The sequence below is a fragment of the Sapajus apella genome, unplaced genomic scaffold, assembly GCF_009761245.1.
Source record: "Sapajus apella isolate SASKATOON/1434 unplaced genomic scaffold, GSC_monkey_1.0 scaffold12, whole genome shotgun sequence".
NCBI lineage: Eukaryota > Metazoa > Chordata > Mammalia > Primates > Cebidae > Sapajus > Sapajus apella.
This window is the reverse complement of record NW_022436952.1, coordinates 2,032,202-2,047,337: the sequence shown is the minus strand read 5'-3', so window position 1 is coordinate 2,047,337 and position 15,136 is coordinate 2,032,202. Positions and strand designations below refer to the sequence as shown.

The window sequence follows — 15,136 nt, the reverse complement described above, 5'->3', positions numbered from 1 at the left end:
GTCTTGCTCTGTTACCTGACTGGAGTGCTGTGGCGCGATCATAGCTCACTGCAACCTTGACCTCCTGGGCTCAAGTGATCCTCCTGCCTCAGCCTCCAGAGTGGCTGGAACTACAGATGTGCAGCACCACTCTCAGCTAATTTTATTTTTTGTAGAGACGGGACCTCCCTATGTTGCCCAGGTTGTGTGCTCTTGATGTAGGCCCTCACAACACGAGGACACTCCCTTCCTCCTCTCACTGGCCTCCGGGTACCTCTGAGAAGAGAGGTACTACCTGCTGAGTACCTCTCCTCGTCACAGCTGAGCTTCTTTGAACAGGTCAGTTCTCACTCTCTGGCTAACTCACCTCACTTTCACTTTTTTTCTTGCTGAGGTCTTGCATTTGCTTTTATTATTTATTTATTTAGAGACGGGGTCTCGCGCTATTGCCCAGGCTGGAGTTCAGTGGCATTGCAACATTGAACTCCTGGGATCAGGCGATCCTCCCACCTTAGCCTCTGAGTGGCTAGGACTACAGGAATGTGCCACCACATCCAGCTAATTAAAAAAAATTTGTTGCCGGGCGCGGTGGCTCAAGCCTGTAATCCCAGCACTTTGGGAGGCTGAAGCGGGTGGATCACGAGGTCAAGAGATCGAGACCATCCTGGTCAACATGGTGAAACCCCGTCTCTACTAAAAATACAAAAAATTAGCTGGGCATGGTGGCGCATGCCTATAATCCCAGCGACTCAGGAAGCTGGGGCAGGAGAATTGCCTGAACCCGGGAGGCGGAGGTTGCGGTGAGCCGAGATCGTGCCATTGCACTCCAGCCTGGGTAACAAGAGCAAAACTCCATCTCAAAAAAAAAAAAAAGAAAAAAAAATTTGTTTTTAGACAGGGGTCTTACTATGTTGACCATGCTGGACTGGAATTCCTGGTCTTAGTGATCTTCCTAACTTGGCCTTCCAAAGTGCTGGGATTACAGGTGTGAGCCACTCGGTCTGACCCAATAACAGCTTTATTAGATATAATTCACACACCTTACAAATCACTCATTTAGTGTACAATTCAAGAGCTAGTATATCCAGAGATATGTGCAACCAACACCACAGACACTTATCACATTTTCATCACCTCAAAAATAAACCCTGGGGAGTCTCTCTGAGCCTACTCTAGCTCAGGTGTCTGCCCAATTCATTAAATACATAAGTAAAATAAAATAAAATAAAATAAACCCCCCCAAGCCAAGGCGGTGTGTGGTGGCTCATGCCTATAATCCCAGCACTTTGGGAGGCCGAGGTGGGTGGATAACCTGAGGTCAGGGGCTCAAGACCAGCCTGGCTAACATGGCAAAACCCCGTCTCTACTAAAAATGACAAAAATTAGCCAGGTGTGGTGGCACATCCCTGTAGTCCCAGCTACTCGGGAGGCTGAGGCAGGAGAATCGCTTGAACCCAGGAGGCGATGGTTGCAGTGGGCTGAGATGGCACCACTGCACTCCAGCCTGGGCGACAAAGCCACACTTGGTCTCAAGAAAAACAAAAAAACACACAAAAAACCCCAAACCCTGGACCCTTTCACTATTCCCTCCATGCTCTTTCCCAGCCTCTTGGCAACCTCAAGTTTACTTTCTGTCTCCATAGATTTGCCTATCCTAGACATTTCCTGTAAATGGCATCATATAATATGTGGTCTTTTGTACGTGGCTTCTTTTTTCTCGCTCTGTCACCCAGGCTGGAGTGCAGTGGCGTCATCACAGCTCAAGTGATCGTCCCACCTCAGCCTCCTGAGTAGCTGGGCCTACAGGGGTGTACTGGCACGTCCAGCTAATGTTTGTATTTTTTTTGTAGAGATGGGATTTTACCAGGTTGTCCAGGCTGGTCTGAACTGCTGCACTCAAGTGACTGCTGGGATTGCAGGCACCTGCCACCATGCCCAGCTAATTTTTTATATTTTTAGTAGAGATGGGGTTTCACCATGTTGGCCAGGCTGCTCTCGAACTCCTGGCCTCAAATGATCCATCTGCCTCAGGTTCCCAAAGTGTTGGGATTACACAAGTGAGCCACTGCGCCTGGCCCAGACTTTTTTTTTCCTGTGTTTGATATTGTATATAATTTCCATGAATCTGTCTTCAAGTTTGCTATCTCCTGCCTTTTGAAATCTGAGACTCTCTAGCAAATTTTTCATTTCAGTTACTGCAATTTTTTTTTTTTTTTTTTGTGAGACGGAGTCTGGCCCTATCACCAGGCTGGAGTGTCGTAGTACAACCTTGGCTCACTGCAACCTCCACCTCCCAGTTTCAGGTGATTCTCCTGCCTCAGCCTGTCTAGGCCTTTAGCTGTGCTAGCCTTATGTTTTCTTCACTCCTTTTTTCTTTTTTTTTTTTTTTTGAGACAATTTCGCTCTTGCTGCCCAAGGTGGAGTGCAAAGGTACGATCTCGGCTCACTATAACCTCCACCTCGCAGGTTCAAGCGATTCTCCTGCCTCAGCCTCCTAAGTTCCTAAGTAGCTGGGATTACAGGTACGTACCACCATGCCTGGATAATTTTTCATATTTTTTAGTAGAAAGGGGGTTTCACCATATTAGCCAGGCTGGTCTCAAACTCCTGACCTCAGGTGATCCACTTGCCTCGGGCTCCCAAAATGCTGGGATTGATTACAGGTGTGAACCACTGTGCCCAGCCTCGAGCTGACTCAAAAAAAAAAAAAAATAGGGCCAGGTGCAGTGGATGGCCAGGCACAGTGGCTCACGCCTGTAATCCCAGCACTTTGGGAGGCCGGGGCAGGTGGATCATCTGTGATCAGGAGGTCAAGACCAGCCTGGCCAACATGGTGAAACCCTGTCTCTACTAAAAATACAAAAGTGAGCTGGACATGGTGGCACCTGTAATCCCAGCTACTCAGGAGGCTGAGGCACAACAGTATCTTGAACCTCTGAAGCGGAGGTTGCAGTGAGCTGAGATCATGCCACTCTGCACTCCAGCCTGGGCGACAGCACAAGACTCACTCTCAAAAAAAGAATCAGCTGGAGTTGCTCAGTGTCATGCTCATTGCATGTTCTTTTGCGTAATGACTTTGGGATGCCTTGACTGCAGCAGGAACCAACATCCTGGCTTTATCAGTTGTGCTAGCTATTTCTCCAACTGTGAGCCTCTGCAGGAAGGAACCAGTTCTCATCCCACACACAATGCTGAACTCACGGCCAGGTACCCTAAATGTGCTGAATCTTAAGGATGAGCTTTCCAGAGTCAGGAGGCTAGAAGATGAAGACCATCATTCTCATTTTCAAAACATCACATGAGCAGAAAGGTATGAAAGTCCCCATCTACCATCAGAGCTAATGACTTGCCCTCTGAGGCAGCCAATTCCTGACCAGTTCCCTTTTTCAGGGTCATGCTGATGACCTGAAACTTTTCCCTGTTCAAGCTGCCCTCCCTTGGCACATGACAGAAAAAAGTAACAACAGGACTCAATCCCATCCCTTCAGAGGAAGCCTTTATTGTAACATAAAATACACAATTTTGTGACTGCCCCAAATTGTACACAATACTTTTTTTTTGGTGGCTAAATAACTAATCTGCCTTGACACTAAAATATGTATCTGAAATAATTTCACAAAGTTTTAAAAAGAAAAATTATAAAAAGTATACTTTCATTTGACTTTAGTCTCCCCCTACCCCCTACAAAACCCTGCACGTACCACACACGGAGCTGAAACATTTGAGGACTTGTGTGTGTCTGGGAGTGGGTGGGAGGCTGATGGGGTGGAGACACACCACTACCTTTCCTCGTGGTTTGCAGGGGCAGGGAGAAGAGAGAAGATAGAACGCAGAGAGCAAACACACCTTTTGTCAAAAATCTCCCCTCTCTAGGCACAGCCTCGGTAACACCGAGGACAGCTCACAGCTGGAGGAGCAGGGGAACCCCACGCTCAGCGAAGCCACACTCATCGCCTATCTTCCTCCCAGACCCAGTGCCAACTGCAAAGTGAGCTCCAAGCAGCCCGGGACTGTCTGGCTGCTCTGTTCTCAGCAGGCCCTGGGCTGGGTCCACTCCCAACCTGAAAGTGTATCAAGTCCGACCCTCCCAGGGTTGCTGGAACAGAGTGGGAGGTCTCAGAGGCAGGTGCCGGTGAAGAATCTATGGGTGGTGGGCAGGGAGGGTCTCTCTAAGCCTGGGTCCCTGAGCAGTCAGGCTCTCCTTCTCGTCCTTCCCCGACGCACCCATCCTTGTGGTGGGAATTTTCAAATCCTGGGGGGGAGGGAGGGGCTGAGAGGGATGGGGGTCGCCTGCTCCTCATAGGCAGAGAGACTCTACTGCCTGGCATAGAAAAATAAATCAATATATGAAACCAAGCCAAGGCAAACGGCAGCTTTAAAAAAGTCATCTTCCAATAAATAATTTACTATAGAGGAATATTTTTCTTTAACAGCAAAACACTGATAAGTTCAGAAGTTATTTTTGTAAAAAAAATATGTTTATTTACTCTCATGTATAAAAATAAGGTTTTTGGGGCCATCCTCTCCTGGGGGTGGTCACGCCCTTCTTTTGGAGAGGGGGCCGAGGGTGACCTTTTAGGCCTTACCCGTAAGCTATTGTAATACACCTGCTCACCCCCCTCGTCCCCCACTGCCTGCCGTAACCCATTTCTTCCTTCTGGTGTAAAGCTACAGAAAAAATTGTGGAACAAAATTATACTGAGGCTTTTTTGTTTTGTTTCGTTTTATACTTAATCAAACTCCCCAGCAAACCTGGTGACTGCATTTCCCCACATCACCAACACCCGGCACCCAGGACCCCACACAGGGTGACCCGTTGAGCAGGCTGGCCTAGGTTCAGCCCACACTGCTGCCACCTACTCTTCAGTATGCCATGTATGAACAGAAAAGGGGAATGTGGTGACCTGGGTTTGGATGACCCAGGGCCCAATGCAGAAGAATTCTGATGTCAAATTAGGGTGGGAAGGGGAAAACAAAAAAGATCTGGCTTAGAAACAGAAACATGATTCAACATTTGCAAAAAGTATTATCCAGAAGCCTGAAGAACGCCTCGGAATGCGCATCCGCTGGCTCAGGGAAAGGCTGGGCAGCCGGAACAGCAGCTTCCTGGGTAACCTGGCAACGGTCTCAGCACCCGGGAGTCGGGGCTGGGTGCTCTGCTTTGGCCAGAACACAAAGGGCATCGGCACCATCAGCTCTCAGCTGTGCAGCCCTCTTTTCTCCAAACATGTCTGCATATGTGCACACCCAGAGGACCTGAGTGGCAATTCCAGGGTGTGGGCGGGCAGGAGGGGAAAGGACAAAGAGAGAGTGTTAGGGTGGGCTAAGTGTCACGTGAAAAGCCCATCCGAAAACCTGTGACTTCCCTTGCCCCGACGGTCTTTGTAGGTTGCCCCTTTTCCCATTCCTACCCAAGAGCACAGGGGTGGGGGAGAGGGAAGGCTCTCTTTGTCAAAAGGCAGTTATCTACATTTCGGAAGAAAAGCAGAGACAATCACGGTTATATATCAATTGCTTGGCAGACAGAGTGACGAAGACTCACAGGAGCACACATGCTTTCTCCTCCCTTTGTCCTTCTCTTACTAGAACAGCCGCCATGTCAAAGTCCTGCCACTCTTAAGACACATGGCCAAGTTCCAGGCTTCACGAAACTGACCGCCTTCTTTGACAAAGTAAAAACCACCACAGCCTCTGTCCGTGGCCCCTCTGCTACAGCTACACTCTCGGACAGTGAGAGGGAGAAACACCATAGTGCAAACACGCACACGCAGACACACACGCACACACAAACACACACTCACACTCCCTTTGCTGGTGCCACCATGCACAGAAACACTAAAGTCACTAGTATTAACACTTCACATTATGAGTATTGTTTCCAAAGAGAAGCGATTCATGGAATTAAAACATCCACAAGAGTGATTCCTCTGGCGAGGATGAAGAAGCGGCAGACGGGGAGGTCGAGGGTCACGACTGTGCGTGCGGGATCCACTGACTGTCCATCGGCCGGCCCAGGAGCTCCTCCACGCGCCGTGCCACGTCCATCGTGTCCTCCAGATCGAAGTCCCCATCGGTGTCAAGGACTGAGTCAGGGCTTGGGAGGGAAAGAAGAGGGATGAAGGGGAGGGAGAAAGGCTGTCAGAGACCACCCCAAGCCCCACAGGACGTGGGTGGGGGGCAGTCTGAGCCAGCCTATGCCCTCGGCCTGGGGCTTCATGAGAAAGAACTACCATCCGAACAGCTGGCGTACAGCAACTTGGACTGAAACATCCTCCCCATACCTCTCACACGGGCTGTCCAGACACATCACAACTCTACCGTCCTTAGAGGAAGAAACACCTCCATTTTGAGAGAGGGGAACACATGATATCTGCCCAACCCGACTCTAAACCACTGATCATTTCTGGTCAAATCTCTCCCTCCCAAGGGCTAGAGGCCGGACCCGGATTGGGTGGCTCTGGATTCTTTGCCCACCACCCCTCCAGGAGTCCAGGCTGGGTCCAAGTCCCCAGTTCCTCCTCTGTGGACCCCCACGAGAACGCCACCTACTTCTGTGGGTACATGTTATAGTGAGCCTGGGGGCACACGGCTGGGGAGGGGGCCTGGTCCATGTATGTGGCGCTGCTGCCCCCACCGGCATCTGCAGATGCGTTCACAAACCTGCAGAAGGAAGAGAACAGAGCTCAGCCACCAGGGAGGCCGGGGCAGCTGACTTGGGGAGGGGACCAAGGGGCATCTTTGTCTTTCTTGGGCTATAGAAGGACAAAGTGCCCACCCAGCCCTGGGACTCCAGCTGCAGGAGTGGGGCCTCGGGTACTGGCACAGCATGACCAAGCCCAGGTCCCTCCCCAGGGCTGAGTCAGGTTTCCTGGGGGATCAGAGAGCTGGGCCCAGGATCAGGACGGGAGGCAGGGTCTGGGGGAGGAGGAAAGAGGCAGAAGGAGGGCCGGAGCCACCTGGACACTTACTCAGGGACCACTTGCTTGATCTGTGGCTTCACGTATCCATCAACGGCTTTAGCTGCCAAGGGGAGAACAGTGGTGAATTGAAGCTCTCAAGTGAAATAAAAATGTGATCTTTGTTATGAATTACACTTTTTCTTAGGACAGGACACAACCACCTCACTTATCTAAGGATATGACACAAGCACTTAATATTTCTTTCTTTTTTAAAGACAGGGTTTCACCATGTTGGTCAGGCAGGTCTTGAACTCCCGCCCTCAGGTGATCCGCCCGACTTGGCCTCCAAAGTGCTTGGATTGCAGGTGTGAGCCACTACGCCCGGCCAAGCACTTAATATTTCTTTTTGTTTGTTTGTTTTACAACAGAGTCTCGATCTGTCGTCCAGGCTGAAGTACAGTGGTGCGATCTCGGCTCACTGCGGCCTCTGCTTCCCAGGTTCTAGTGATTCTCATGCCTCGGCCTCCTGAGTAGCTGGATCACAGGTGCACCACCACACTTCGGCTAATGTTTGTATTTTTAGTAGAGATGGGGTTTCACCACATTGCCCAGGCTGTTCTCTAACTCCTGACCTCAAGTGATCCGCCCACCTCAGTCCCTCAAAGTGTTGGGATTACAGGCGTGAGCCACCGCACTTGGTCAAGCACTTAATATTTCTTTTTTTTTAGACGGAGTTTCGCTCTTGTTACCCAGGCTGGAGTGCAATGGCGCGATCTCGGCTCACCGCAACCTCCGCCTCCTGGGTTCAGGCAATTCTCCTGCCTCAGCCTCCTGAGTAGCTGGGACTACAGGCACGCGCCACCATGCCCAGCTAATTTTTTGTAGTTTTAGTAGAGACGGGGTTTCACCATGTTGACCAGGATGGTCTCGATCTCTTGACCTCGTGATCCACCCGCCTCGGCCTCCCAAAGTGCTGGGATTACAGGCTTGAGCCACCGCGCCCGGCCGCACTTAATATTTCAATCTGTTAGGAAGACCTGGTAGAGGAGAAGGTCAACACTGAAACAGACATTCAAGATATCTTTCAAATTGGCATGGATGTTTCAATAAATTCGTCAAACCACGGAACTATGTGTTTCAATACAAATCTAAGCCAAGCATTAATTGCATACTACTAAAAAAAAAACGTGAAAAGCTTAAAGTCCAAGATGCAGCTGAGAGACACGATTTGTTCTACCTGACCCAGGGGATAAAATCAGGACCAGGAGGGGCAGGTCATAAGAGGACAAATGTTCAGTCATGTAGGGAAGAATGTTCTAAGAAGAACTGCCTAGAAAAGAAATGGTTTATCTTAGGAAGGACTGATTTCCTTGTCACTGGAGGTTTTCTTTTCTTTTCTTTTCCTTTTTTGACAGAGTCTTGCTCTGTTGCCCACACTGGAGTGCAGTGGTGTGATCTTGGCTCACTGCAACCTCTGCCTCCCGGGTTCAAGCGATTCTCATGCCTCAGCCTCCTGAGTAGCTAGGATTCCAGGCATGCAGCACCATGCTCGACTACTTTTTGCATTTTTGGTAGAGACGGGGTTTCTCCATGTTGGTCAGGCTGGTCCTGAACTCCTGACCTCAAGTGATCCACCTGCCTTGGCCTCCCAAAGTATTGGGATTACAGGCGTGGGCCAGAGTGCCTAACCATCACTGGAGGTTTTCAAGCAGGTGCATACACAATAGTCAGGATTCTTGCAGAAAGACCTAAGCACTGAAGAGCTGCTGATCTGACTTGATGATGTCTGAGGTCCCTCTAACTCTGAGTGTCTAGTCTTTCAGAAAAGGGAAGGCTACTTTTCCTGGCACCTGCATGCTCCTTAATGCCTTGTGTTTCTGCATTTGGGGTACTCTGATAGTCACTAGTCCCAATGAGCGCTGTCGGTGCCAAGAATGCGATGTGCCTCTTGTTTCCTACAGATTCCCACCGGGATGTGGCAGATGAGCAGATAAACCTGAATGTGATCTGGCCGGCCAGAGTTACCTTTTCTGAAGGCTGACTATGGACATTCAGGTAAGCAGGTAGTAACAATGTGATCTCTGACATGGGTGAATGAAGTCTTGTTTCCGGGTATGTGAATATGGGGATCAGGACAACGTTAATTACACTAGGCAAGGGCGATCACACTATGGTTACAGGACAAAGAGCCTGTCGTTTAAGTAGCCTAAGAGGGTGAAATGCTGCAAGGTTCACCAACTGCTCATTATCCTGATTTGCTTCTTCTAGGACTTCAAGTGTCAGGAGTGACTTTTCATAACACCTCATGTTTTTGTGCTTTACAGTGTACAGAGAATTTTATTTTTTGAGACGGAATTTCACTCTTGTTGCCCAGGCTGGAGTGCAATAGCGCAATCTCAGCTCACCACAACCTCTGTCTCCCGGGTTTAAGTAATTCTCCTGCCTCAGCCTCCCCAGTAGCTAGGATTGCAGGCATGTGCCACCCCGCACGGCTAATTCAGAGAATTTTATAGATTGGCTAAGAAGCTAAAAACCAAAGAAATGCTGCCAGAAATAGGATTTTTTTTTTTTTTTTTTCTGAGACAGGGTCTTGCTCTGTCACACAGGCTACAGTGCAATGGCACAATCATAGCTCACTGCAGCCTCAAATTCCTGGGCTCAAGCTATCCTCCAAGCCTCTGCCTCCTGAGTAGCTGGGACTACAGGCATAAGCCACCACGCGCAGCTAATTTTTTATTTTTTGTAAGACGGGGTCTCACCATGTTGCCCAGGTTGGTCTCAAACTCCTAGGCCCAAGGAATCCTCCCTCTTTGGCCTACCTAAGTGCTGAGATTACAGGCATGAGCCACTGTGCCCAGGCCCAAATTATAAGTATCTTAAATCACCAACATAAACTCACCATGCAATGCAATCATCAAATTGATGTCGGAAGATTACATTTACTGAGCTGTAACTCTGCCTAGGATATATTTCTTTTTTTTTTTTTTTTGAGGCAGAGTCTGGCTCTGTTGCCCAGGCCGGAGTGCAGTGGGGTGATCTCCTGCCTCAGCCTCCCAAGTGATTCTCCTGCCTCAGCCTCCCAAGTAGTGGGATTACAGGTGCCCGCTACCATGCCTGGCTAATTTTTGCATTTTTTAGTAGAGACAGGGTTTCACCATGTTGGCCAGGCTGGTCTCAAACTCCTGACCTCAAGTGATCTGCCCACCTTGACCTCCCAGAGTTCTGGGATTACACGTGTGAGCCACCATGCCCAGCTACCTAGGATATATTTCTAAGTGAAAAATAAAAAAGTCACAAAAGATTACATATGGTACGGTCCAAACCCCAACCTTGCACCTTGAACTCCAGGGCCAGAGTGCACTGACCTCGTCTCCTACCAACTTATCTTCCCTGCTCAACAGGCTCCAGCCTCCCCAGCCCTCCTGAGGCTTTCCAGACATGCCCATTCTCAACCCAGGATTTCTGTACTTGTTCTCTTGGCACAGCATATTTTTCTCTCTAGATCTTTGTATATGGCTAGCTTCCTCACTTCGCTCGGGTCTTTTCCAACATCACATCCTGGCTGGGTGCAGTGGCTCACGCCTATAATCCCAGACATTTGAGGAGCTGAGGAATGAGGACTGCTTGAGCCCAGGCTTTTAAGATCAGCTTGGGAAACAGAGCAAGACCTCATCTCTATAAAAATAAAATGATTAACCAGGATTGGTGATGCATGTGTATAGTCCCAGCTATGTGGGAGGCTGCAGTGGGAGGATCATTTGAGCCTAGGAGTTTGAGACTACAGTGAGCAATGCACTCCAGCCTGGGCAACAAAGTAAGACCCCATCTCAAAAAAAAAAAATCACATTCTCAGAGAAACCCTCTTTGAGCACTCTAGTGAAATGACACCTCCACCCTCCTCCCTGCCCCTTCTCTATCCCTCTACCTTGCCTCATGGGTCTTCAGAGCACCCATCACTAAATGAATATATTTGTGTTTAATTTTTTATTTTTGAGACAGAGCCTTGCTCTGTCACCTAGGCTGGAATACAGTGTACACCTGGCTAATGTTTTTATTTTTAGTAGAGATGGGGTTTCACCATGTTGACCAGGCTGATCTTGAACTCCTGACCTCAAATGATCCACCTGCCTCAGCCTCCCAAAGTGCTGGGATTACAGGTATGAACCACTGTGCCTGGCCTGTTTTCTTTTATATGGCTTTATGTGTCTTCTGAAAATTTTATAATAAATATATAATACTTCTAGACGCAAAGCAATAAAACCATCTGTCATGAAAAACAAAATTTTACCTCTCTAAGTTTGTTTGATCTAAGCTTGTATTAGAAGGAATTTGTTTTCTTCTGTTTGACATTTGGGATTAGTGCCAGATGTCTTTTCTGTATTACTGAAGAATACAGCCCAGGGTTTACATCTGCGCTGGAAAATGCTCAAACTGCTGGAACCGAATGCTAATTGTGTAGGTTTTCCTGCAAGAGACATCACATGCACCCCCCACCCCCCACACACAACCAAAATCAACAAAATCAAATCAGAATGCAAACATTGTTACCAGTAGCGGACTCGCAGGGAACTGGTGTGTAGTATTTGGAGTATACTTCATCTTTTGGCCGGTCGGGAAACACATAGATAAGGTAATTCAAGTCTCCCAAGCGGTCGGCTAGGGACCGAATGGAAAAGTCTCTGGTGGTAAAAGGCATCAGATTCCAAAACATTCTTTCCTCTAGATCAAGAAACAGACAATCATATTCTAAACATAATTTCTGAATAGGAAATCTTAAAACTCAAACATACTATAAATTCAAGCTTGCCATTATAATGGCTCCAACAGAAATCTCCATTTAAAAATATGAGTTACAGATGAAGTAGTTTTAAAAGCCATGGGTCGTGGTGTCCTGGCAGCTCAAAAATGAAAGTAAAAAAAAAGCCATGGGTAGGGGCCAGGCACGATGGCTCACACCTGTAATCCCACACTTTTGGAGGCCAAGGCTGGCAGATCACCTGAGGTCATGGGTTCGAGACCAGCCTGGCCAACATGGTAAAACTCCATCTCCACTAAAAATACAAAAATTAGCCAGGCATGGTAGCGCTCATCTGTAGTCCTAGCTCCTAGGCTGAGGCAGGAGGATGGCTTGAACCTGGGAGGTGGAGGTTGCAGTGAGCTGAAATCATGACACTGCACTCCAGCCTGGGTGATAGAGACGCCATCTCAAAAAATAAATTAATAAATAAATAAAAATAAAGATAAAAGCCATGGGTAGATAAGCAGGTTATACACAAATCACCTCCCAAGATATCCAATGATCTCAGTAGTTTCAGGTTCAAGCAGTATTCTAGCCCTCAGGAGAAGAAACAGTTCGTATTAACCCCAATCCCCGATTCCCCATACAAAGATATATAAGAGCTACCAAGCATGCCCACAAACAGAGAAAGTGTAAGAGCTATTAAAAGTGATGAATAATTTTTTTTTTAAAGACAGGATCTCACTCTGTTGCCCAGGCTGGAATACATTGGTGTGATCATGACTCACTGTAACCTTGAACTCCTGGGGTCAAGTGATCATCCCGCCTCACCTCCAGAGTAGTTGGGACTACAGGCATGCACCATGAACACCATCATGCCCAGCTAGCTAATTAACTTATTTATTTATTTTTTTTTAAATTTTTTTAGAGACAAGGTTTTGCTATGTTGTCCAGGCTGGTCTTGAATTCCTGGCCTCAGGTGATCCTCCTGCCTCAGGCTCCCAAAGTGCTGGGATTACAGGCATTAGCCACCCGATCCAGACAAAACTTATTAAAAACTTTAAGTCACAAAAAACGAACTGGCAACCTACCCTTATTGTGAGGGTCAGGGGAAAGAACTAACATTCCTGATGCCCCGGTGCAGTGGCTCACGCCTGTAATCCCAATACTCTGGAAGGCCAAAGCAGGGGATTGTTTGAGCCCAAATGTTCGAGACCAGCCTGGGCAACATACAAAAAATTTAAAAATTCGATGGCGGTGGTGGTGCACGTCTGTGGTCCCAACCAATTGGGAGGCTGAGACAGGAGTATTACTTGAGGCCAGGGAGTCGAGGCTGAAGTGAGTCATGTTTGCACCACTGCACTCCAGCCCGGGCAAAAGAGACCTTGTTACAAAAAAAGAAAAGATCTAACATCTTGGCTAGAAATGGTTGATGGCAATATTGGTATGTTAATTAGGAGAAAGGAATATTTTACTACTGTTAAGGGCTCCAAATCATCCAAGTCATTCTTCACTGAAATGAGCTTTACGCAGAGTAATAAAATAAGGCAGACATTTCACGAGGGAAGCAATTGAGATTCTGCACAGACTCCTGTATCATAGGCAGCCATGTCATGGTTATACTTTCATGTATAACCATGTTGCCATATGCCATATACTTCCATGTATAACCAAATGAGTAACTGTGTTTCCCATAATAGTATTTTTCATAGACTGCCTTATAAGTATGCATGGCTATACATTTGTGTTTCTCATAATTAGTACTGATCCCAACAAAGAGTAAGTACCCAATAAATTATTTGTGAAAATAATTTTGTAACAAAAGCAGCTAACTCTGGACATAAGAAGGGAGGGGCACTCACGAGAATCAAACTTCCAAGCAATGGTGATGCCGCCAATTTCTGAGTCACTGAATCTCAGCAGGAAGGTCCCATCTGGCTTGTTAATGAGTAGGTCATGGGCCTGTTGCTTGTTTACAAACCCCAAAATGGCCCTGGATCACCAAGGACAAAGGACAGAAGCAGAGTGTGACTTATTGATGCCAGAAAGAAGACCTTTGGGTTCTGTTGGTGCCTTAAGAAATAATGATTCTCACCCATCATTCCAATGAGGCTTGAGATGTTTTTTTAACACTTCCATCACGCCATCAAACCATTGCCAGAAGGTGTAATTCCGTCCTGGTAAATTCTCCTGGTTGGAGATACAACAGTAGTGAACACAAGAAAAGAAGAGTAACACTTGGCATATTACACACATACTTTAACTGGACAAGTTAAATGGGAAACAAACATCTACACTTGTCAGAGGCATTCCTGAGTTTCACCTAATGGTCCCACAAGCGAAAAACGGAATGGAGAGGAAAAGTGGGGAGAAGGGGGAAATACCAAACTGCAGTCACCAACACCCAGAGGACTCCTGCCACAGACACTTTCACCTGGGGCTGGGCTGACCTGTCCACTTGCTAGTTTCGATGTGTGGTCTATGACCAGCAGCATCAGTATCACCTGGGAGCTTCTGAGAACAGCACATTGTTAAGCTCCAAATTAAGGACATTTCAAACGCCTTCGGGGGGAGGGTGTAGGAAAAGAAACAAAAGTTAAATCAAAATCAAAGGGACAGCCGGGAGTGGTGGCTCATGCCTGTAATCCCAGCACTTTGGGAGGCCAAGGTGGGCGGATCACTTGAGGTCAGGAGTTTGAGACCAGCCTGGCCAACATGGTGAAACACTGTCTCTACTAAAAACACAAAAATTAGCTGGGCGTGGTGGCAGGCGCCTGTAATCCCAGCTACTCAGGAGGCTGAGGCAGGAGAATTGCTTGCATCCGGGAGATGGAGGTTGCAGTGAGCCAAGATGGCACCACTGCCCTCTTCACACCAGAGTGAGACACCGTCTCAAAAATCAATCAATCAATAAAAATCAAAGTGTCATCTGAATTACCAGATGCTAGAGGAGAAGTTTCTTTCATCAGCATCCCCTTGTGTGGGTTGAGGGTCCCATAGGAGCCTGCTCTGGCGTTACACATCGGGGAACATAAGAAAGTGAAGGGGAGGCCGGGCGCGGTGGCTCAAGCCTGTAATCCCAGCACTTTGGTAGGCCGAGGCGGGTGGATCGCAAGGTCAAGAGATCGAGACCATCCTGGTCAACATGGTGAAACCCCGTCTCTACTAAAAATACAAAAAATTAGCTGGGCATGGTGGTGCGTGCCTGTAATCCCAGCTACTCAGGAGGCTGAGGCAGGAGAATTGCCTGAACCCAGGAGACGGAGGTTGCGGTGAGCCGAGATCGCGCCATTGCACTCCAGCCTGGGTAACAAGAGCGAAACTCCGTCTCAAAAAAAAAAAGAAAGTGAAGGGGAAAGAGCACTGGAGCTCGAATCACTTCAAAAGCTTTGCTTCTGATGAGCTATGTTAACGTGTGCTTCACTCTCCTTCCTTTACAAAGGAAGAAAATGCATTAACTGTAGACAAAGCCCAACTTATTTAAAATGTGCAAATATGTAATTTTCTTTTTTTTTTTTTT

At 47.8% G+C, this 15,136-nt stretch overlaps 1 protein-coding gene and 1 long non-coding RNA gene across 6 annotated transcripts in view; one reads left to right on the top strand and one right to left on the bottom strand.

Annotated features, from left to right (window-relative positions):
* The first annotated feature begins 2,936 nt into the window (after positions 1 to 2,936).
* LOC116552778 lies at positions 2,937 to 4,961 on the top strand. The gene is made up of 2 exons (XR_004269521.1): positions 2,937 to 3,289; positions 3,370 to 4,961. It is a non-coding gene; the product is annotated as an uncharacterized LOC116552778 (long non-coding RNA).
* The window catches only part of LOC116552776 (signal transducer and activator of transcription 5B), an 81,892-nt gene continuing 71,442 nt past the window's right edge, over positions 4,687 to 15,136 (bottom strand). For all 5 annotated transcript variants that reach the window (XM_032279624.1, XM_032279626.1, XM_032279625.1 and 2 more), the window contains 6 exons: positions 13,712 to 13,806; positions 13,479 to 13,609; positions 11,427 to 11,597; positions 6,948 to 6,999; positions 6,529 to 6,639; positions 4,687 to 6,073 (listed from right to left, as the gene is read on the bottom strand). In XM_032279624.1, coding sequence (XP_032135515.1) covers positions 5,947 to 6,073; positions 6,529 to 6,639; positions 6,948 to 6,999; positions 11,427 to 11,597; positions 13,479 to 13,609; positions 13,712 to 13,806 — 687 coding nt within the window. In that variant the 3' untranslated portion in view covers positions 4,687 to 5,946. The remainder of the gene's footprint in view (positions 6,074 to 6,528; positions 6,640 to 6,947; positions 7,000 to 11,426; positions 11,598 to 13,478; positions 13,610 to 13,711; positions 13,807 to 15,136) is intronic.